This window comes from Rhamphochromis sp. 'chilingali' (genome assembly GCF_963969265.1).
Source record: "Rhamphochromis sp. 'chilingali' genome assembly, chromosome: 3".
In the NCBI taxonomy this organism is placed as follows: Eukaryota; Metazoa; Chordata; class Actinopteri; order Cichliformes; family Cichlidae; genus Rhamphochromis; species Rhamphochromis sp. 'chilingali'.
Window position 1 is genome coordinate 46,048,515 of NC_137931.1, and position 21,465 is coordinate 46,069,979.

Consider the following 21,465-nt stretch of genomic DNA (forward strand, 5'->3'; position numbering starts at 1 on the left):
ATCTTATTTCAAAGGGCTGTAATGTCCAATTATATCAGGAAGTGGAACAAATAATCTCATTTGTTTTTCATTTGTTATTTTTATTAAACAAACTAAAGTGAAATATAACTCAGACTTTATAAATTCCAGTGTTGTACGTTTTCTGACATTATTTCCTCTTTTTTGTCTCATTCAAAAATGTAAGAGTAAGACAGAAGACTGAGAACAAAATAGGAATCGTAAAAGAAATTAAGGTGGTGCATGAAGCTACTTCATCCCCTCACAGACGCGTGAATCCACTTCTGTCGGGGCGCTTTTCCCGGCTCATTTGCAGCTCGACTTCTTGTTAATAAAGACTAACTGTGTGCAATGTTGTATAATTTTATAATCTGACTCTGTTGATAAAAGCACGAGAAACTGGCCTTAAAAATGTCGTCTTTCTTTATTTTCTCCACGCAGAGAGATACGCTACCGAAGCTTAGCTCATCAGGATCTCCTAACCTCGGTGAGTAGAGCGCTGATGTGCGGATGTGGTGCTCGCCGATCCCACTGACACAGTATCAGTGTAACTATGGGGGTTCATCGATGGCTCAGAAGGTGGCTTTATATGTCTAATTAGAAAGCTGGTTGCCACACCAGAGGATTAAAAACATGAACCCTCAACACATCTGATGGTGGACTTGTCCTATTTCTTTCTGGTGTGTGTGTTTGTGTGTCTGTGGGTCTGCTTCTCTGTGGTGTGTGCGCCTACACACTGAGCATAGGAGGGGGAGATTGGCCTCCAACAGCCGGTAGGCGAAGGTGATGATTAGCCACCGTTGAGAACAGTCAGATTTACTTCTGGTTTACCTTTTGTCCAAACTCTGATTTTGAAATGTTGTTTATGTATCGACTTCATATAAAGACAGAGCTGCTGTACTAATACTGCTATGAAGTGTTGCACAAGTGTCACCTGTGCATCCTGACCTCATTCATCTTACGCTTGGCCACAGGGCGTCATTGTTGAACAAAAGCATTTAGAAAGAAAATAAAAGACTGGGTGAAGCTGCACGTTTTAGTCTTTTTAAAGTCGTTCCTCAAAAGCAAGTGTTAAATCTGAGCAATGGTGCTCTGAGTACAGCTGAGGGGGCTAATCACCCGGTGGTACACAGACGATGCTGCTTAGCAGGATGAATATATAAGTGGTTTTGGTCTTTTCATGGGCTTTGCTGACTATGATACAAATGCATTTGCTTTTATTCATCCTAGGAAAACTCACTCATCGCTAATTGTAACATGCAGCAGGTCCGGTTGCATGCGAGCGAACCCACGGGGGACGTGAGCGGCGGCGGCAGCAGCTTAAGTTAATCTCCTGTAGCAGTTGTTAGTCTCTTGTGAACAGCTGGGGTCCTGTCACCCACACCTGGTTTTGCCTCATGTCTTGCCTCCAGCCAATCAGTAGCTTGTGCAGGGGGTCAGGAAGATCAGCAAGAGAGGGAGGAATTGAGGAGGCGTGAAGGATCAGAAAGTGCGAGAAACATCAAAGGGTGTGCGTCTTTCTAGAAGTTACTTCTACTGAGGAGCTCGGGCTTGAAGGGTCTCGTGGGCTGCGTATAAAAGCGGGGTTCGCGCTGTTCTCGGCTCATTGTTTACACTGGTGACCTCGCTCAGTTTGCATTATTGCACTTCTCCTTGAGTCACTCATCCGATTTGAAGACCTTTGCAATGGAGCTGGTGGTTGCTAAAAGATCTTTCCAAACAAAGGGACCCTTCAAAGCGTCCTCCGCCTCCTCGTGGGGTCTGTCTGGACGTGTGGGGATGCGAATGTTGATGCACCGCGACATGATCACCTGCAGATTCTTCCGATCCCTGCCGCAATCCTGGCTGAGAAAGCACTGGGGTCGGCTTGGGCAGGACACGAAGAGCTCCTCCTCCGCTCCACTTCGCCGGTCATCTTCTCCTTTCTCTCTGTCCTCTCCTCGTTTGTCCTCATGTTCCTCTTCTGTGTCCTCTAATTGCATCCGATCACCTGTCTCTCGTCTTTATTTCCCAGCGCTAAAAGACCGGGACAGAGAGTGGGATCAGGCAGGCCCGGCCGCATCTCAGGCCCTGGATGGCCATCGAGGTTCGTTCAGTGGCCCAGGCATGACCATTAGTGCGTTGGGATCTAGCGCTTCGCAAACCGCCCTCGCCACCAGCACTTCCACGGCTGCTACCTCCAGCATTGGCCACAACCTTCATTACAACAATAGTTCAGCGTGAGTATGGACTTCATCCACTTCTCCCCTGAAAAACCTTTTTTTTTCTTTCAAAAACTTTCTCACTCGTTTCCTTTTCAAGAGATTTTCTTTGTTTTTTGAGTTGAAAGATTCACAGAGGAGCACAGAGCAGTCTTTCTCTGAAACGTATATTGCTGCACTGTCGATGTTTGCAGGCTCTGCTGTATGTAAATGTCTCATATTTTTAGATTCTCGTCTCTTTAGCTCAAACGATATTTTGCCGTTGCCACCGTAAGATGTTTTTATAGTTGACACTTAAAGGCAGGCTGTCTCTTCTAATATGACGCCCTGTGAAGCTGAGTGTAGACGGCTTGCAGCTGCCTGCTTTTCTGCTGCATGGCTCGGTAACGGGGGGGGGGGGGGCAGTGAAAGAGTAGGTGGAGAAGAAGAAATCAGGAAAGATTTTCTCTACTTTCTTTGATTTATTTGCTACTTTGGGTCTTTAAACGCACGTGTTGGCTGCTAGCAGCATCACGTTGTTTCCATTTCACCATGTATGCCACCTTGGACCTGTGGTTGTCTTCCCTCAGATCCCTCCCTGGGGAGATGGATGAGACGGACACTCCCCGCTCCAAACGCTACAATGAAGACGCGATTTCCCTCGCTCCTTCGACCACCGAGTCCATCATTGTAGAAGGTGAGCAGCTGAGTGACTGAAATGTGGCTTGAACTGGAATTACTGGAATAACAGTTCCAGTCTCAGTTGGTATCAGTGGGAAATTGTTGACCAGCTTTTCTCAGACTGAGTCTTCTGAGAGCTGCCTGCTCGAGCGACAGCTCACCTTCAGGGCTTTGTGTGTCCTGCTGGTTTGACTTGTGGGTTCAGGACTGACCTCGACCTGTATTCTAGGCTGGAGACTCTATGGGCTTATTTATGAAAGGGCTTCTGCCGATACCCGTTTTATTCCACGCTTTAACAATGTATGACAGGGCAGGATGGTTGTTTTTCCTCACAGTTGTGTTATCAATATGGAGGATGATCACCTATATTATCTCTGATATTAAGAACATCACAGCATGCACTGTGCTCATGGATAACTGATGAAAGGGGCGGAGATCATATGTTGTTGAGGAGGAGTCACACTTTGTTATCGGCCCTTTGAGGAAAGCGACCTTGATGATAACGTGCGACGCGGGTTCGGCATTGCTGGAAGCGACTGTAGCGTGTCTGAACTAGTGTTGCTCGCCTCTGCAGAGGCGACCAAGTTTCCTGTAGTGAGACACAAAGTTGCTACAGATCGTTTAAAAGATGAAAACAAGGCCGCGCGTCGTCTCGGCCGCGCTGATGATTTTATAAACTGTCTCATTTAGGCGACGGGAAATCCTTTAGTTCAGAAGGATGAGCTGTTAAACAGGGACCCTGCACAATAACGGTCATTTAGGAATCGTCATTATTTATAAAATTCTGCACATGTTGAGGTGTCATCATGCAATATTCAGAAGTCCTTTTCAAAATAATTATAACCAACAAAGCAGAGCAGGTGTGATGCCTCTGCTGCTCTCCTCAGATGCTCACTATGCAGCTGTGCGGGCTGATCTGGAGTCTGATGCTCAGGATTTGGAGGCAGACTCGTGGAGTTCGGCGGTTGATCAGCAGTATCTCAAAAAGCACACTAAAGAAACGGCGAAGAGACAAGACGTGATATACGGTAAGTGTGATTTCATTTTTCCTGTACGTGTCCGGCCAGTGAGCCGCCTGTCGCGCGGATCAGTGGGTGCAGACGGCGCTTTGAAAGGCACACTGATTGGGCCGTGCACTTTAAGTGTAACACAGTTGGAATCGCACATTTAATTCAGCGAGAGCTGTAAATAAACCTTAATGTGTAAATGTGTGTGTTTAAAAAGCCTAAATGTAACGGAGTGTGTAGATGAGGGGAAAACCAGGAGCTTTACGCAACATCCAGCACCTCAGTGCACGACACACACACGTGCATTACAGAACATGCGTGTCGTCCTGTAGAGCTGATGCAGACAGAGATGCATCATGTGAGGACTCTGAAGATCATGCTGCGCGTCTACGTCCGGGAGTTGAAGGAGAACCTCCAGATGGACGCAGGAAGGCTGGACTGTCTGTTTCCCCGCTTGGAAAACCTCCTCGACCTTCACACAAACTTCCTGTCTCGTCTCAAAGAGCGGCGGCGAGAAAGCCTCGTCCCGCCCAGCGACAGGAACTACACCATCAACAAACTGGCAGACGTCCTGATCGCACAGGTATGGAGGAGACGCACGCACGCTGATGCCCACCATCGGCGACAGAGCTGACGTTTGTTCTTTGTCCAGTTCTCAGGTGAAATCGGAGAGAAGATGAAGGACAGCTATGGAGATTTCTGCAGTCACCACCCTGAAGCTGTCAGCTACTACAAAGATCAGCTGCAAAACAACAAAAAGTTCCAAAACATCATCCGAGTACGACGCCGACACAGAATTAGCTGCATCATATCACATTAAAGAGGCGTTGGTTACCGTGCAGCGTCAAATCAAATATTTCTGCTTTTGTTCTTGCAGAAAATCAGTCACCTGTCTATTGTGCGGCGGCTCGGAGTGACTGAGTGTATTTTATTGGTGACACAGCGGATTACAAAGTACCCGGTACTAGTTGAGCGCATTCTTCACAACACTGAAGGTATTTCTGCTCCGTAGATCACAGTTACTGCCCAGAACGACTTCGCTGTGTTTAATCATTTCTTCCTCGTTCCTAGCTGGTACGGACGAGCATGTGGATTTGAGTCGGGCGCTGGGTCTGATCAAAGACACCATCGTACGGGTGGACACGTTGGTTAATCTCCACGAGAAGAGCTCCAGGCTCAGAGAAATACACCTCAGGATGGAGCCGAAGGCACAGGGGAAATTCAAAGACGGTCGTGTCTTTCGGAGGGAGGACCTCGCGCCGGGCCGGAGACGGCTGCTTCATGAGGGCACAGTCAGCTGGAGAGCTGCTTCAGGCAGACTCAAAGGTTATCACATAATAAAACTATGACTCCTCTGCTGTCTGTGCACGTGTTCTGGTTCTATAAATCAATAAGCTGTCATTTCTGTTGCTCTTCCTTTAGATATTCTTGCCGTGCTGCTGTCAGATGTGTTGCTTTTGCTGCAAGAAAAAGATCAGAAATATGTATTTGCTGCAGTGGTGAGTACGTCGGTATCTATGAAAATAAAAGGGCATCAAAGAGAAATGTGCTCGGTGTGTTTTGGAAAGAAGGAGCAGAATTCTGCTGTGACGGGCGACAGGTTTGTAAACTCATCGGTTCAGCTCTCATTCTCGTTTCCGCCCCCTCCTCTCTTTTGTTCTTCTGGTCCTCCCAGGATAACAAGCCGTCAGTTATCTCTCTCCAGAAGCTCATAGTCAGGGAGGTTGCCCACGAGGAGAAAGCCATGTTTCTCATCTGTGCCTCTTCCAATGAGCCGGAGATGTATGAGATCCACACCGGCTCGAAGGAGGACCGAAACTCATGGATGACGCAAATACGACAAGCTGCAGAGAGGTAGCTGCAGCAACACACAAACACGCATCTGTTTATCACTCGGGCTAATCCAAAGAAAGTGTTCACACACCTCAATCAAAGCCAGGATCCTTTCCTCATCTGGCTCCTGTCTTCTCCCCCGTTAGCTGTCCTCACACTGAGGAAAGGCTGTTCAGTGAGGAAGAAGAGGCGCGAGCTTCCAGGTTTAAAGAATTTCGAGGTAACTAGAGGCCACAAGGTGGTGCTCGTGTGTTGTCTTACCCTTCAACTATCTAGAAGTCTAGAATATTAAAGCTTGTCCAGGAATGAGTCTTCTGTGTCATGCTTCCCAACTGTAGAACGGCTTAGCCAGAAGGATGCAGTGATCACGCAGGCGCTGACCGAGAAGCTTCAGCTGTTTGCGGACATGGCCGAGTCTGTGGCAGGGCTGGAAGACGCAGCGTCGCGCTCCAGACTTCTGCTTCGAGGAGACTTCTCAGACCTCCAGCAGGGGGAGGTCCTGCTCAAAGGAGCTATCACTGAGGGTAGGACCAGGCCGCATGACAATACGTTCATCTAAGTTTCAAAGGGAATTAAATGACGTTCACACACACGTGTTCTCGTCTCTCAGCTGCTGCATAAATTAGTAGGTTGTAATATTATTGATTTGTTTTGGCTTCAGTGGAGAACCTTCAGAACCTGCTGCAGTCTGGAGTGAGGGAGGGGCCTCCTGCACCCGCCAGGTGGGAGGAAGGAAGCGGCTCTGGGGTTCTGCCCAGGCGAGCCGACACCTTTGGGGGCTACGACAGCAGCCCCGCCATCTTCAACAAGAGTGAGTCCAGCACAGCGCGAGCCGCAAAGAAGTCTGTTTGACGTCACACATACAGGACAGATAAATACACATGAATAAATACATCTGTGGGGACAGTTTACACACAAATCTGGTTGTATGTGTGAAGTTTCTCCTAGATTATGACCGTTTGCCGGTCAGTTTCTTTCCCCCCCAAGCGTTTGTGATTTGTTAATGTGTGTGTGTGTGTGTGTGTGTGTGTGTGTGTGTGTGTGTGTGTGTGCCAGATGGCAGTGTGAAGAAGAACTTTTCTGCCGAGTCCAGAAACAGAGACAGGAGTCAAAGAGCCAGCTCTGACCCTCAGCTGAAAGACCTCTGTGGCAGCCACGCCCTGGAGCAGACGGTAGGGCGCGCGCACACACACACACGCCTCGGGATGAGTCGGTGTTATTTCCTGTAAATAGTAAGAACCAGAGCAAGTCCTCTGGAAACTTCCACGTGCTTGCAGGTGACTTCATCTGTGTCTACATAGATGAAACCTCGATAAACAAATTCTCTGAACATTCATTTGATTCCAGTAAACGTCTCTCCTGGACAGCAGAGCCAGCAGACTCTGTTCAGTGCTCTGAACTAATACTTCACACGTTTCGGTTTTCGTCTTTTATTAAACTTTATTATTCGTTTTTCACGGCTGTTTCCTGGAATCACTTTTGGATTTTTTCACAAAATTAATTCTACTAAACTGAAATTAAATAATTCAGTGCTGAGGTCATATTTTATATTGTACTGTACGTGATGTGCAGCACTGCAGTTTGATGGCTCGCTGTGTGTCTCTCGCTCAGGTCGACGAGAGCTCTCCTGCCCGGTGGAATCGCATCTGGTCCGACTCGTTCCCAGAGGCTGAAGTAAGCGCCTCTTATCTCTCAGCTACACAACAACGTCAGCTTTGATGCTCGCAGTCGTGCCTGCTGCAGCCATGAGATGTTTATTAACCCAGTAAAATGTTGTGTTGTGGATATTTGAGCGTGCTGACCTTGTCTGTCTTTGCACTCTAGTTCTTTGACAGAGTGCTGATGCTCTCACAGAGGCTCTACAGTCTGGAGGTGAAAGTCTGCCCTTCACTCTATAAATGAAATGCATTAGTATGTAATAACATCTCAGCTGCTCATCATCGTCTGCGACGTTTTTGTTGTTTCACCTGGTCTCGTGTGTCTCTTCAGGCCATTGTTTCGCAGCAGGACAGTCAGATCGAGCTGCAGCGGGCCTCGCTGACGGAGCGGGCCTCCCTGCCCGGCCGCCACAAGGGGAACGTGCTCCTGGAGCAGGAGAAGCAGCGGACTCTGGCCTTGCAGAGAGAGGAGCTGGCCAGCCTCCACAAGCTGCAGTCGCAGCACCGGCAGGAGCAGCAGCGCTGGGAGAAGGAGAGGGAGAGGCACCGCCAGCAGGTGGAGGCTACCGAGGCCAGGCTACGACAAAGAGAGGAGGAGTGCAGGAGGACGGAGGTGAGGTGCTCTCTGTTACCTAAGAGCTCCAGGACAGTTACGTTTGGCTTTCTGTTTGCTGAAGACTAAACTTGCTGAGCTTATATTTAACAAAGCCTAAGCTGCAGCATCACTTCTTGTTGCGCAGGAGCAACTGGCAAAAGAGAAGGAGGAGTTGGACATGCAGAGGGAGACGTACCAGCAGGACCTGGAGAGACTGAGAGAGTCCACCAGAGCTGTGGAGAAAGAAAAGGAACGCCTGGAACACCAGAAGAAGATCAAGAGGAAGACCATTGAGGTGGGGCACCCGTGCTGGTGGCCACATGCACTGTTGTTATTGTTATGATGTATTACGGGCTCACACGTGTTGCATGCATTTGATTTGAAGCATTTAATTTCTTTGTGCTCGCTTTTGCACGATGGTTCATTAGTGTGTCCGTGTGCCCTTTCTCTCTTCATCACTTTGAAGTGGAAACATGAAGAAGCTGCCACAGGACCCTTTGTTAAGTTGCTTATCGGGTCTCCTACGAGTGGGAGAAGCATCGGTGTCATAGACGGGCTGATGTTACACTGACGGTTGAAAACACACCTCTGTGTGCTTCATCTCCTTACCCCCCAGCCGCTCTCATCTTTGCTTATGCTTCCTCTCCTTACGCTACAATGCGTTGCATTGTGAGCTTCATGGGAGAGCAGTTCTGAGACAGAGCCACTGACTGTAATTTCATGCCCGATGCTAACAAATCTGTCAAGGAGCTACTTAATATCAGCCTTTAGTGTTTTCAAAGGTCTGCAACAACCAATTACAGCTTAGTGGGGTGTCTGTGTGCACCGGCAACTTTTGTCTTGACACAGATTTTATCTGTTTGTCAAAGAAAAAAAATATCAGTGGATAGAGCATTTATAATCAGCGCCTGAATCACATACTTTGAATTGACTTCGTTCATTTGTAGCTGATACAGCAAAGCTTTATGCGTCCATGAACAGAGCGCCGCCACATTCACTCTGACACAGCTCAGCGCAGACCCGGGACTCACTGCACGCTCTGGTTCCTGCTTACCTGAAAAAGTGTTATGATTTATGTAACAGTGCGATGTGTTGGCTCAAGCTCTTTCACAGCCTCTAGAAATACCTAAAGCTAATTTCAAATACTAATATTACAGCGTGAATGTGAAAAGCTACCAGCTACACGCACACCATGTGCGTGCTGCCTTTTTCCAATGATGTTGTGATGACTCTGACTGCAGCACAGTGATTCACCGTCACTGGACTGCAATTACTCAAGTCTGTAAACCATTGGTGCTGTTACATGGGCTCATATGCATGTATTTCTGTCTGATTGCAATCTATAGTTATGTCATAAGTCCCTCTCTGCTGATTGGCCAGCGTCTCCAGCCTGCATACCATGCTGACTAACTGTCAGCTAACACGACGCTGTTCATTCACGCCCAGACACGTCCCAGAAAGCGCTACAGAGCTCTTTTGCAACTGTGGATTCCTTTTTTAAAATAGTCTGTAACTTTGCTCAGCTTCACACGGTGACCTTTGCCCTCGTGCATTCTCACAGATTTCATGTTAGGAACCTTTTTTAATGCCCCAGACCTCGAGTAACGGGAGTGTAGACTCAGGATGTACACAAACATAACCAGCTGATGTGAATTATTGCAGTTATCATCTCATTACAAGCTGCAGAGGCCTTTGACTGTGAGTCATATCTGGAGTACTTCAGTGGCTCCAGGAGAACCGCATCCCCTCTGATGAAGCAGCAGAGCCTCTGGGTGAACTGACCTAATCCTCTGTCATGAGTAATCCTCTTCTAATTATAGAGGCCTCTGCTGAAACGGTGACGGTGAAAAAGGTTTCTGTGAAGTTTGTTGCATGAACTGCAAGATGAGACCTGAACTACATCACACTTACAACCTATGTAATCAGTCTTTGTGCGTGCATTTTGTACATACGTGCAGCGTCTATGGGTTTCAGTTCTATGCTGTTGGCTGGGACTTTCTTGGCTGTTGTTTGGAGAGATTTGGAAGTGGTTTCTTCTCCCTCTGTGTCAAACACATCAAACGGTCTTTTCATTAGCTACACCCGCAGGATCTGTTCCAGGCTCCTGGCCAAGCTGATATCAACAGACATTTATCTGCCACCAACCAAAATGAGGACTCATCAGCAATCGCAGAGAGCTTTGATTAGACTCATAAAAAGAGACATGCTTCTGTGTGCGCATTTCTTAACATACGTGAGCAACAACTGTGCAGGTTTTGACATGTTCTGACTGAAGAGAGCATTTTTTTCCTCTTTGATCTGTGTTATCTCGTCTGATCGTAGTTGGCCCCGGGATTTGGGTTGGCTGTGGTCTGATTGTTCAGTACTCTTGTAATTGGAAGGTCATAAAAGCCAAGCGTTGCTGAGGTTACATCTCGATTTCTAGGTTTAAGTGAACGTAAACAACATGATCAAGAAACAGTTGGCCAAATTGCTCCATGCACCAGCTGTGTCACGAGCAGCTGAATGGGTGTACCTAAAAATGTGACGTAAAGGGCAGTGCGAGACAACAGGAGCTACTAAGAGTGAGCACGAAAGCACAAAGGTGGAATAATTAGGAGCCAAACATGCATAACGGTGTTATTTAGATCCTCTCTGATTTCTTTATGTGAAGACACACAAATGTGACTAAAACATAAAGTCTGCAAACGAACAAACAAAGTAAAAGTTCTTGTTGCTCTTTGGCTTTAGCCTCCAGACTGATATTAATTGCTTTGGTCTCAGTGTGTTTCTGTGAAGCTCGCAGTAAACGCTCATCAACACCTCACCATGTGCACAGAAACCTAAAGGCCTGTTTCTGGGTTCTTCTATAATCAGCTGCTAGCAGTTGCTTTGTGGAGCTGAGCACTGCGCTCGAGGGCAGATATTTTCTCTGAGCCATCTGTCACTGTGGCTATTCCCACCTGTTAGCTGTACGCTGTGTGCAGTACTGTTCAGTCTTTAACCACAATATTAGCAAATTACTCCCAGTGAATCATTTGCTCTGAGAGAGGAAAGTACTGCTTTACATTCAAAGTACTTTTACTGGAAAGTTGCTTTTTTGGGATTAATGAGGATTTTTAAGGTAATAACAGGCTGTGACATGTTATTGATAAAGCTGCAGTGTATTGATCATTGTTGGTGTAAGGAGAACCCAAACAGACACGGCTGCTTTCTCCCTCTGCAGCCGGCGAGTGACTGAAACGTCATAAATGGGTTAAAGTTCCTCCACATGTTTGTTATTTGTAGAGAATCGACTGAAGTCCAAAACTTGTGCTGAGTGGAAAAGATGGAAATGTTTGATCTTTTGATTGATGCGAGACTTAAAAGATTCATCAGGCATTAATAAGAAATGCTGGCTAATAATTTTGTGGCATGAATAACAGCTGCTGTGAAACACCGTGTTCCACCATGGTGCTTTCTCTGAGTCGGACCACATTCAGGAACTGTAGGATTTACTTAGGTGCAGTTTGATTTTGGATTAAACGTGTTTTGCCTGCTAATCTCGTGACTTCAGCCTGGATCACAGCTGCAAATTAACCATAAAAAACATTTTTAACGTCACTGTTCAACACATGAATTACTCCCAGCTAAAAGCCCCGAGCTGGTGTTGTCAGCATATAGAAGTCTTTGTGCAGGGTTCGTGGATACATTATGATATGGGAATATGCAGGCTGAGAGGAACCTGGCTCTGTAATCAGCTAGTCCAAACCCAGCATTAGCAGTACCCTCTGGAAGGCAGCCAGTGCTAATTGTTTATGTGCTGTCAGTCAGAGCTCTTTGTGCTCGGCAGCTCGTGCGTGGTTTACTGCCCTGGAAACCTGCTGTTTGCGTCGCTTAAAGCAGATCACCTTGTTGTGGGAACAATGAAGGATCTGTGTGCCGAGATGAGCGAGTGCCGAAAGAGGAAAAATTACGGAGAAGAAGCAAAACCGAGGGGTCAAGAAAGGATGAATGGAGACTTCGCCCACAGAGGGCCCCTTCACTGTCTCGGCTAGAGGAAGCTACAGTCTGCACACGAGAGCGCTCGGATGAGTCTGCCTTCAGTCAGGCGTTCCCCATCGCCACAGGAAGTGTCAGCAGCAGCATCAATCACGTTGCACGTGGACTGCTCGCAGACAGGCTGATGCCACAGAGAAACTGATGTTGATATTTGTACAACATTAAACACCGTTTAGAGGAAGGCTGTTCGTTTATTTTTATAATTAAGACCATGGTAGTAATCCCCAAAGATTTCCTGTCTGTTATTCTCATCATCATCATTATCACGTAAGAGGACGGTGAAGAGTTAACCCCTTCTGGCTGATTCGTAGTCGGCCATTGTTCTTTGACTTCTTATATAATGTCAGATAAATATCATCCTCCACCATAACTGGGTCACAGCGCTGCAGAGGCGGATTAGCAAAGTTTGGTTGTGTAGTATTTCTTACAAAAGTGCGCTGAAAGGAGCCTTTGTGGCGATGAAACTTGTGGGATTGTTAACACAAACACCACATCACTGCATTGTTGCAGAAATCCGTCTCACTGAGTGCAGCTCGGACGCTGACGTTGACTCGGCCTCCAGATCGTCTTTCCTCCCTTCTAGTAATTAAGTGGAAAATGCGATTCCTATTATCCGCTCATGTCACCGGAGCCGTTTTCCTGTTCGCCTGCTTGTTTAGCAGTCCTGTTCGTTTTGTTCGACACGCCTTTGTGTGCGCACGGATTATTAAGGGTTTTATGTTTCTGATTTTCTGTGTCTGTGTCTCTGTGCGCTTTGTCCTCAAGCAGCTTTGGGGGGGAATCAAAAGCTTGCACCAGATGTACCAAAATGCATGCTCAGCAAGAGCCCAATGTGTTTCTGATTCCCTCTTTAGCCCGTAAATACCCAGCGCCTCAGCAGATTTGATGACGCCCTGCCATTACAGAGGGCAGACGATTCATGGCGTGCGATCTGTGTATTCTCTGCAGCTGTTTGCAGTTGTGTTCTCATGCACACGCACACACGGGCTGTGCAAACATTTGCAGCTGTGATTCTAAACTGAATCGACGCATCGATACGGAGACTGAGCTTAAAAGTCCACCTTAAGAATAACCCGTTCTTTCCTGTCCTGCAGGTGGCTCCCCTTTCTGGAAGTCTAAATGGAGATCTCCTCATGTCCTCCGGGTCCGCCGACTTGCCTCCGAAGCCGCTGGTGCGTGGCAGCATGTCCGTGGCACAAGCCGACTATCCGGAGCGTCCCGAGGTGATAGCGCGACGTGAGACGGGCTCCTCGACTTTGCCGCTAAAGACGGAGGTGCCGCTCCATCTCTTCAGCACCACCAACCAGCTGCACAAGCCGGTCGGGGTTCAGCAGCAGATCCCCACCAAGCTGGCAGCAATCAACAGCAGCAAAGGGAAAGGAAGCAAGAGCGGCAAAGCTTCGCATCGCACCGACAGCACCGGTGAGGCGCCGGGATCATGGCCGCGCATCAGAAATTCCAGCACTTGCAGACTTGATATTAAATGGCCACAGGTGTAAATACTATACAGTGCAGTCCTGTTTAGAAAGGTACCAAGGAAGGTGATAACGGTGCGGGTCGTCTCTTGCTCACACTCGTGAGAGACTGTTTACTCAAAGCAGTTTGTAAAGCTCAGGTGCTTTTTGAGCGAAGCACTCTGGGTGTAGGCCGTTAGGCTCTAAGTCTCTCCCTCCCGTAGGTGATGTTAATCAGTGCAGCAGACTCTCTATTAAAATGGATTTTCTTGCCTGACCTGCGCTCGGCCTGATCGGTCTCATTAGAATCACATGGCAGTCCTCACTGGGTCAGGCTTATCAAACAGTGGCCTCATCTAATCTGATCTCTCTGCTCCCCGTCCCCTCCCTCGGTCTCCCCGCAGCCTCGCTGGACACGAAGCAGGTGCTCCCACTGAAGCTTTCCACCAAAGAGGACAACGCCCACAAGGTCAAGCGCTCCGTCAGCCCCCACCAGCAGGTCCCGATGTTGGCCCCTCCTCAGTCGCACACCCAGCATCACCACGCAGGTATCGCTGCGCACGCGCTCAATCAGACGAACTCAAACACAATCTCCTCTCGTCCGTCTTTGCCTGCTGCATTATTAATCCTGGTTCTCATAGATGCAAACAAAAGAGTTGCGTTCTCCACCTGGGCAAAGCTGACCCCACCCAGTCACATTCCTCTCTGAAGTCTGCATGCCCAGCCTCACCCTGTGTAAACACCTATCAGTTTCATGTATGATTAATATCAAGCGGTGCTGCTGACACAGACGTTTTAATCCTCTCTGCTGCAGCTACAAAGAAAAAAGCTCTGGCAGGATTATGTGACTACATTCCTGTATGAGTAAGCCCGACTGCATCGAGCTGCTGTGAATAACTGTGTTTGCAATAATTCTTTGTTCTTATTGCCTTTCCTGCAGATCAGCCCAGTTCTCTAGACAACGCTGGACCAGACATCCAGTCTGCCTCCCACCCTCCAAATGTTCAGAAGCCCCCCATGCCTCCTGCACAGTCCCATCCTCAACCCTCCCTGCAGCCTCCCATCATACCTCCCCACTCGCAGAGCACCGGCGCTCTTCAGTTCCACTCCCCCGTGCAGCCGCAGAGCCTCAATCCCAGCGCACAGGTTCAAGGGCTCAGCCACAGCCTGCCGCCGCCCTACAAGTTCACCACAGAGGACCTCAATAAGGAGGATGTCATCTTCTTCTGAACTTACGATAGAGGAAAAAACCAGTCCAGGGATTGATCGTCATCCCCATTAAACCATAAGGCCCATTCTGAAGAGCACCTTCCATGCGATCATGTGAATGCAGACGCATTGTTTCAGTAAGGCTGGTGAGGTTTGTTGCAGGGAGGAGGGCTGCTGTGGTTCACATGGAGAGAAAGACGGCGTTTGTTTTTAATAACCCTCATCTGGCCCTAAACTGCCAGTATTAGTGTAATCGTTTAATCTTATTTTATTTAAGTTTTATATCTAAACTTAATTGGCTGAATCATGAAGGAGAGACCTTTGGGGAAACAAAGGAGTGTGAAAAAAAGGTGTAAATGAAGTTTTAGCGATCCAAAGACATTATCCATGAGAGCTGAACCAGGACGTGACTGAAAGGAAGAGAAACGGTTGTTTTTTGTCAAGAGGAGTGAAATCAGGACAGTCGGGGAAGCGACGGAGATCTTACGGCACCTGGAACCACGTGAAAGAAACTCTAACACTGTCTGCTCGATGTTTCATTTGCACAGTGTAAATACTTCAGCCCAGACTGATGGACGAACGGACAAACTGTGTCGTGTCTGACTGCACAGCTGTTAAAATGATGAAGCTTCCTTTCATTTTGTTATTTGTCTTAATTGTGTTTATTGATTACGTCCTTGGTTTTTCCTCTTTTTATGAAAGCCGTCTTGTCTAAGCTGTCGCGTCCTGTTACTTCATTTCAACCCCGGGGGAGTTTGGCTAATTGTGCAACTAATGAAACTCATGCAGAGTGAGACAAACTCGCAATCTTTGTCACATAGTTTCAACTCTTTCCCCGAACGCTGGGTGTTGAATAACAACAAATAAATGTCTCTCCCATCTTTACGCTCCGTTTGTTGCTGACTCTGAAACATAACTAATACAAACTTATTAGCATCGGCTTTAATTTTAAGGCTATAATTTTCCACTTATACTTATTCAGGAAGCTAATTGCAGATGTCTGAGTTTGTCCCCACTTTACTGAGTTTGTCTCACCGCAGGAAGCCCCTCCCCGCCCCCCATCATCACTTTATGAGTCACATCAGTATGAAACATTTGTTAGTGGAGCTCGAGTGGGTGTCCTGTACATTTCATGCTGGAAGCTATTTTAAAAGCAATCTTTAAACTGCTGTAGTTTTCTTGTCAGTAGCCTGAATAGAAAAACAAGACAACCTATTGGAACGGAACGGTTTCAGGAGAGAGGATGTGGGCTTCAGATACTGAAAAGTATCAAATATATCGTGAAATAGAACAATTGGTTACAATATAACCCCGGTTCTCTGAGTAAAGAGACTACCTGTCCAGCTCCATATATATGGAATATACAGGCTGCACAGGGATTCTTGACTGCATTTGGTTACATTGCAACTCGGGTTCTCTGAGTGGACGCACACGGCTGACATATTCCATATATACAGAGCTAGAGAGATGCTCTGGACACAGTGGGGAGCCGTGTCCTCTGCTGTCTGTCTGGGGAGGAAAAATGTCAATCAGCAGTGTCTGTTTGACGCAGACATAAAAACGTGCTGTAGGTCACATTCAGCTTTTCCAATATCAGAATTTGAGATAAACGATCACAGAGGAATGAAGCAGCTTAAAGGTTCTTTATTTTCCATTTCAATCCACGTGAGTCTTATTATTATTTTTAGGTTTAATGAAATTTTAATCTGTTTTTGAAATGTTTTTGTCACTCGAGCTCATTTTGATGACTTTACAGTTTGTAAGAAAAAACCTGGCGGGTACATTTTAGCCCGTTCGGGTTTGAGTTTCTGTTGACTGTGTTCTGTATTTATTGTTGAAGACGTTTCGTCAGCCTTGTCTTAAATCTCTGTGCCTGCCTGACAGAAGAGCGATGCTGTGGCAGCTGTGGAGGCACAGCTGTGGTTTGTTCCTCTGCACACGTGTGGACGTCAGAGTTTGTTGATCCAAAACGAGCTGGTGTCTGAAGCTGTGATCACGGGCTCGACTAGGAGCAGGTTTTTGTGTATATTATGTATATTATTGTACATGCTGGTCGCCCTCCTCCTACACGTGTCCGTTATGTGTATTTCTGTATATACACTTAAAATACACACGTGTGTATGTACAATCTGGTACTGTTTCACCTTCCTGAATGCAGTCTTGGCAGAAATCACAATCGTTCATCATTTGCTGTGTAAATGAAGGTATTTAACCAGCGGCGGTACTCTGCCGGTCGGCTCTCTGCCGGTCGGCTCTCTGGTCGCAGGTTCACTGAGTTCATGGATGAAATGATCCACTTGTTTCAGTTGGTTAAACCAAAGAGGCGTTCAGCTGACGGGGCTCGGTGTCGTGCTTTCTAACATTCACACTCCGATGGATGCATTGGGGTTAGTAGTAAAGCCAGGAATCGAACCACCAGCCTTCCGATCAGTAGATGACCTGCTCTACCGCCTGAGCTACAGCTCATGTGCCGCCTCATCTCAAATATCGCTTTAGTCACAAACGATTATTTACATTTTTATTCAGCTGATATGTAGTGTGTGAGTTTCTTGTATTTTTGGACTGACGCTCACGAGTTTGGCACAACAAGCAAGTTCACAGGTTCATTAGCCAGCTTACTCTGGTGGTTACTTAACAGGTGAGACTCGATCATGAAGATCATCTCAGCTGAAAAAGCCACTTAAGCTTTTCGGGACGTTTCCTCCGGTCTGCATTTCTGTTTTCAGCTCGTGTTCGAGTGCTTCGCTTCTGCTCCAGGTCCGAGACGTTAACGAAACCTCAGCGGGGAGATGAAGGCTGCCTTGTGGATCAACTCGAGTCTTAAACGTTGCTTCGCTGTAGTCTCGTTTCTGCTTTCCAACGTGGGGGCCGGTCGGTGGCGTCCCTGTGGACGGTGTGTGTGGAAACATTTTGAAATGCATTTGTTGGACCTGTAACGTGTAAATACTTGTTTTATTTCCTCTGCCAACTTTACACTAGTCACTTTGGATAGTAGCATACTTGAAAGGGAAAATGAATGTTCAGAATGCGTCTTTGTTGTCATGTGAACTTTAGTGTCTAATGACATTTGTAGCACACAGCAAAACTGATGCTTTTTTGTACCGTTTATTTTATTCACTTTGCGACTGTTAGAATGACCTGCGGACACAAACTGCTGAATTAGAAACATTTAGTAATAAAAAGTCTTGAAATAATTCGCTTTGTTTGTCCTCTTTGTGCCGCGCGTTTGGATCATTGCTGTCGAGCACGCACTGTTTACTGGCTGCGCACGTGCAGCGTATAATTCCGACTCATACGCACTTTTATTCACTGCTCGTCAAAATAATCCTGACCACCCAATTAGCTGGCACCCGTGCCATCTCCCAGTGTCTCGGAGGTGCCGCGGCGGTGTTACTGACCCTGTGTTTAGACGACTTAATAACAGTCTATTCCCAGACGAGGATCTATTCAGGTGCTGCGGTTGAGGCTGTTCAATCCTTTGGTGGACATCGCTAACAGCGGGGCCGCCAGCTCCTCCCTTATTGTCGTTCTGGCTGGGAAGACGCTGCAGCAGCGGCCAGTTTTTATTGTCTGCTGTCATTAGTGGCTTTCCTCTGTCTCCTCTCGACAATTATTTTTCCAGGCTGCTTCCCCTGCGGAGGGAAGCTGCACTTTAATCTGTCTTTGTTTCTGTCTCAGTCCTTCCACTGCTCTGCCCAATTCCTGTCTCCCTGTTTCTTCCCCCTTCTCTCATCCAGCGCCTCCAATCCATCTCAGCCCGACTGATTCACAGCTCGGAGGCGGTTTATGTAATGCTGTTTGCAGGAAGTCAGGAGTCAGAGCCTGTTCTCACCGCAGAGTTAAACAAATAGATGCTCCGCAGAGTCCAGACGTGCAGACAAACATCCCTGCGGGCTCATAAAACACTGAGACTAATCTTGGTTTGATGGACTCTGCGTCGCTGTGGTTGTTGTTCAGTGCGCTGCTTGCTGGAATGAGCCGTTAGGTCATCATGGCTACTTGGAGTCATGTTTTTGTTGTCATCACTCAAAAAATAATTTACCTCCTCTCCACCGCCGCTGTGGCATTATTACATCATCTTAAGTGGAGAGTCCCCACATTTTGTCACATATTGATTTCTAACAAAGACAACGTATACAAACAAATCAGCTTTTCTTCAACGCAAAATAGTTTTTAATAATAAAAGAAATGAAGCTTCACAATTTCCCTCAAGCTGCTCTAAGGTCTTCTCTCCCATAAATAACTGGGGGAAAAACATATCCGATGTTTAAATTGTTGAGGAAAATTTACCATTTTAAGAAAGAAATTCGCTCATAAGTCGGGAGGCGGGGCTAGTTTGTCCAGCACGTCCCACAGATGCTGGATTAGATTGAGCTCAGGGGGGTTTGGAGGCCGAGTCAACACCTCAAACTCATCGCTGTGCTCCTCAAACATTCCTGAACCATTTTCCTTTGAGGCACTGCACATTATCCCGCTGACATAGTTCAGACTTCAGGGAAAACGTTTCCATGAAAAGTTGTTCATGGTCTGCAGCAGTGGTTCAGTAGGTAGGTGGTAATCAGGCCCATCAGTGAGCCGTTGCTGGTTGTCAGGGACCAAGCAGTAAAGCATAAAGAACACCAGGGTTTAATTCAAAAAAGGGTTTTATTGACCCAAAAATATGAAAATATATTTAACGAAGCCAAAAAACTTAAACAGGCAGACCAATAAAAGAGGTCAAGTCAATAAACTAAACTCAGATTAACAATTAACAAACCTCAAACAAACATAAGACACACTGACCTGCTGAAATGACACAGGGGAACTGCCGTATGAACGACTAATACGAAACAATTAAACAAACATGAACCCCCCCCATGAAGCATGTGGTTTCACCCAATTAGGCTGTCAGTGGTTCTTCAGCTCTCCCAGCACAAACAAAGATGCATTAACATAAAACAGAACGTTGACCTTGCAGTGTTAATATGTGTGCACGCCATATAAACACTGGACGGTGTGATGGAAAAATAAATACATTTAATAAAGAAACAATATTGAACAATAAGTAGAATATATTAAAGTAGTGACTGCAAAGTAAACTAAGGTGAATCTACTGGTGGTGACGTGTGTGGTTTGCCATCACACTGGTTCATCTGGTTCCTTCATTGGGCCGCTGCAGACCCAGAGCGCCCCACCAGAGCTGCATTTTTGGAGAGTCGTCTGGCCATCACAGTTGTCTAACAGGTGCTACGATGAAGAGATAATCGGTGTTCTTCACGTCAGTGGTCATAATGCTGGTGCATGTTGCTGTAAAACCTGCATATACCTGTCAGAACTGATGGTGCCTTTCCAGATGTGCAAGCTGTCAATTCCATAGGCACTAATCCACCCCCAGACCACAGAGATGCAGGCGTTTGAACTGGGAGCTGATAACAAACCAGGTGGTGTCTCTCGTCTTTAGGCTGGAGGACGTGGCGTCCATGTTTTTAAAAGGAATTTCCAACCTTGAGTCCTCTGACCACAGAACAGTTTTCCTCCTCAGTGACGACCGTGTTCACGTGTGGCTGCTTTAAGCTTATCTGTGGATGCAGCGACAGTCGTGCCTGAGGGAATGAGGCACATCCGTTATTCATTTCCAGCCTCGTCTCCTGCACACAGAGATTTCTCCAGATTGTGAGTCTGGTGATATTATGTACAATAGATGATGATCACAATTTTACATCGAGGAACATTATTCTGAAATGGTTTCTTATCATGTAAATGTGCACATCTACCAGCATTAACACCAGTTTGTGGTCCACTGTGCCGAAACATTTTTCAGCTTCTCCCCCAAACCGTCTCGTGACCTTTTCGTTTCCTTTGTCAGCCGCAGTGTTTCTAAACCTGCATCCTCAGCGTTGTCCTGCTCACTGTGTTTGAAACTAACGCTATGAAGGAATGTGCTCGATGTCTGCTTATCTGACGGCTTCGTCGTCGCTCCTGGCTGACACAAGGATCCTCTTGTTGAAAAGACACAAAGCAGACTCTATCTGTCCTCTTTTCAAACACCCAAGGTGATAACAGGAACACAGCCAGCAGTAAAACATGTCTCTCAGCCAAGGCTGCTTCAGATTTGGCTTACATAACCTTCTTGGCAGGATGTGGTGCATTCTGGGAAAGGGAAGCTTGTGGGGGATGCGGTATTTTGGGTTTTGACTGTTATCAGTGATAAAGAGCAGAACAGTGAAGGTCACTGGCCTGCAACAGCTTGTGTGCCTGTACGTCTTCTCACGAGCTGTAAAGCACGATGTGTATAAGCAAAGTTTTGCTCCAGATGAATGAAAATCATTGTTGCTTCAACCTGATCTGATCCTTCATCTGGGATCAACAAAGGTCCCTGTGTCGGGGGAATGGTGAAAGGTTACGCCAGGTAGAAATCAGATCAGGTGGAGGTCTATTGTTCTGCTAGAAGAGACGCCTCAGGTGAATCGAAAAGGCTCCGATGGATTATAAAGGAAGTGTGCTCTGTGCTGACTCGCCCTTTGTGCTCACAGGATTTGCATTTTGCAGTCAGCTACAGCCCGGCGACTGTCTCGTTGGTCCAGTTTTATTCCCGTGTGCCGATTACGCCATATGAGGAAGTGATGAATGCCCCCATTGTCACAGATCAGCCCGTTGAAGAGGAGCGTAAACATCAGAGTCTCATGTTGTCGTGTCTGAGTTTCGCCAAGACAAATTTGCGCTCGACTACAAACAATGTTTAGTCTGAAATGCACCTGCTATCTTACCAAGGATTAGATGAGAAAACTGACACCGCTGTAACAGCAGGGCGTGTAATTTAAAGCTCGGGCACAGTGCGAGACCACAAGCAGT

At 46.9% G+C, this 21,465-nt stretch overlaps 1 protein-coding gene across 2 annotated transcripts in view; it reads left to right on the plus strand.

Annotated features, from left to right (window-relative positions):
• The window catches only part of arhgef18b (rho/rac guanine nucleotide exchange factor (GEF) 18b), a 37,424-nt gene extending 20,892 nt beyond the window's left edge, over positions 1–16,532 (plus strand). For both annotated transcript variants that reach the window (XM_080876783.1, XM_080876784.1), the window contains 21 exons: positions 439–484; positions 2,012–2,216; positions 2,768–2,874; positions 3,746–3,886; positions 4,198–4,448; positions 4,518–4,643; positions 4,743–4,860; positions 4,937–5,191; positions 5,288–5,364; positions 5,541–5,719; positions 5,845–5,918; positions 6,037–6,222; positions 6,360–6,509; positions 6,755–6,870; positions 7,310–7,372; positions 7,523–7,570; positions 7,688–7,969; positions 8,097–8,246; positions 13,066–13,393; positions 13,830–13,973; positions 14,366–16,532. In XM_080876783.1, coding sequence (XP_080732909.1) covers positions 439–484; positions 2,012–2,216; positions 2,768–2,874; positions 3,746–3,886; positions 4,198–4,448; positions 4,518–4,643; positions 4,743–4,860; positions 4,937–5,191; positions 5,288–5,364; positions 5,541–5,719; positions 5,845–5,918; positions 6,037–6,222; positions 6,360–6,509; positions 6,755–6,870; positions 7,310–7,372; positions 7,523–7,570; positions 7,688–7,969; positions 8,097–8,246; positions 13,066–13,393; positions 13,830–13,973; positions 14,366–14,655 — 3,336 coding nt within the window. In that variant the 3' untranslated portion in view covers positions 14,656–16,532. The remainder of the gene's footprint in view (positions 1–438; positions 485–2,011; positions 2,217–2,767; positions 2,875–3,745; positions 3,887–4,197; positions 4,449–4,517; positions 4,644–4,742; positions 4,861–4,936; positions 5,192–5,287; positions 5,365–5,540; positions 5,720–5,844; positions 5,919–6,036; positions 6,223–6,359; positions 6,510–6,754; positions 6,871–7,309; positions 7,373–7,522; positions 7,571–7,687; positions 7,970–8,096; positions 8,247–13,065; positions 13,394–13,829; positions 13,974–14,365) is intronic.
• Positions 16,533–21,465: the final 4,933 nt, after the last annotated feature.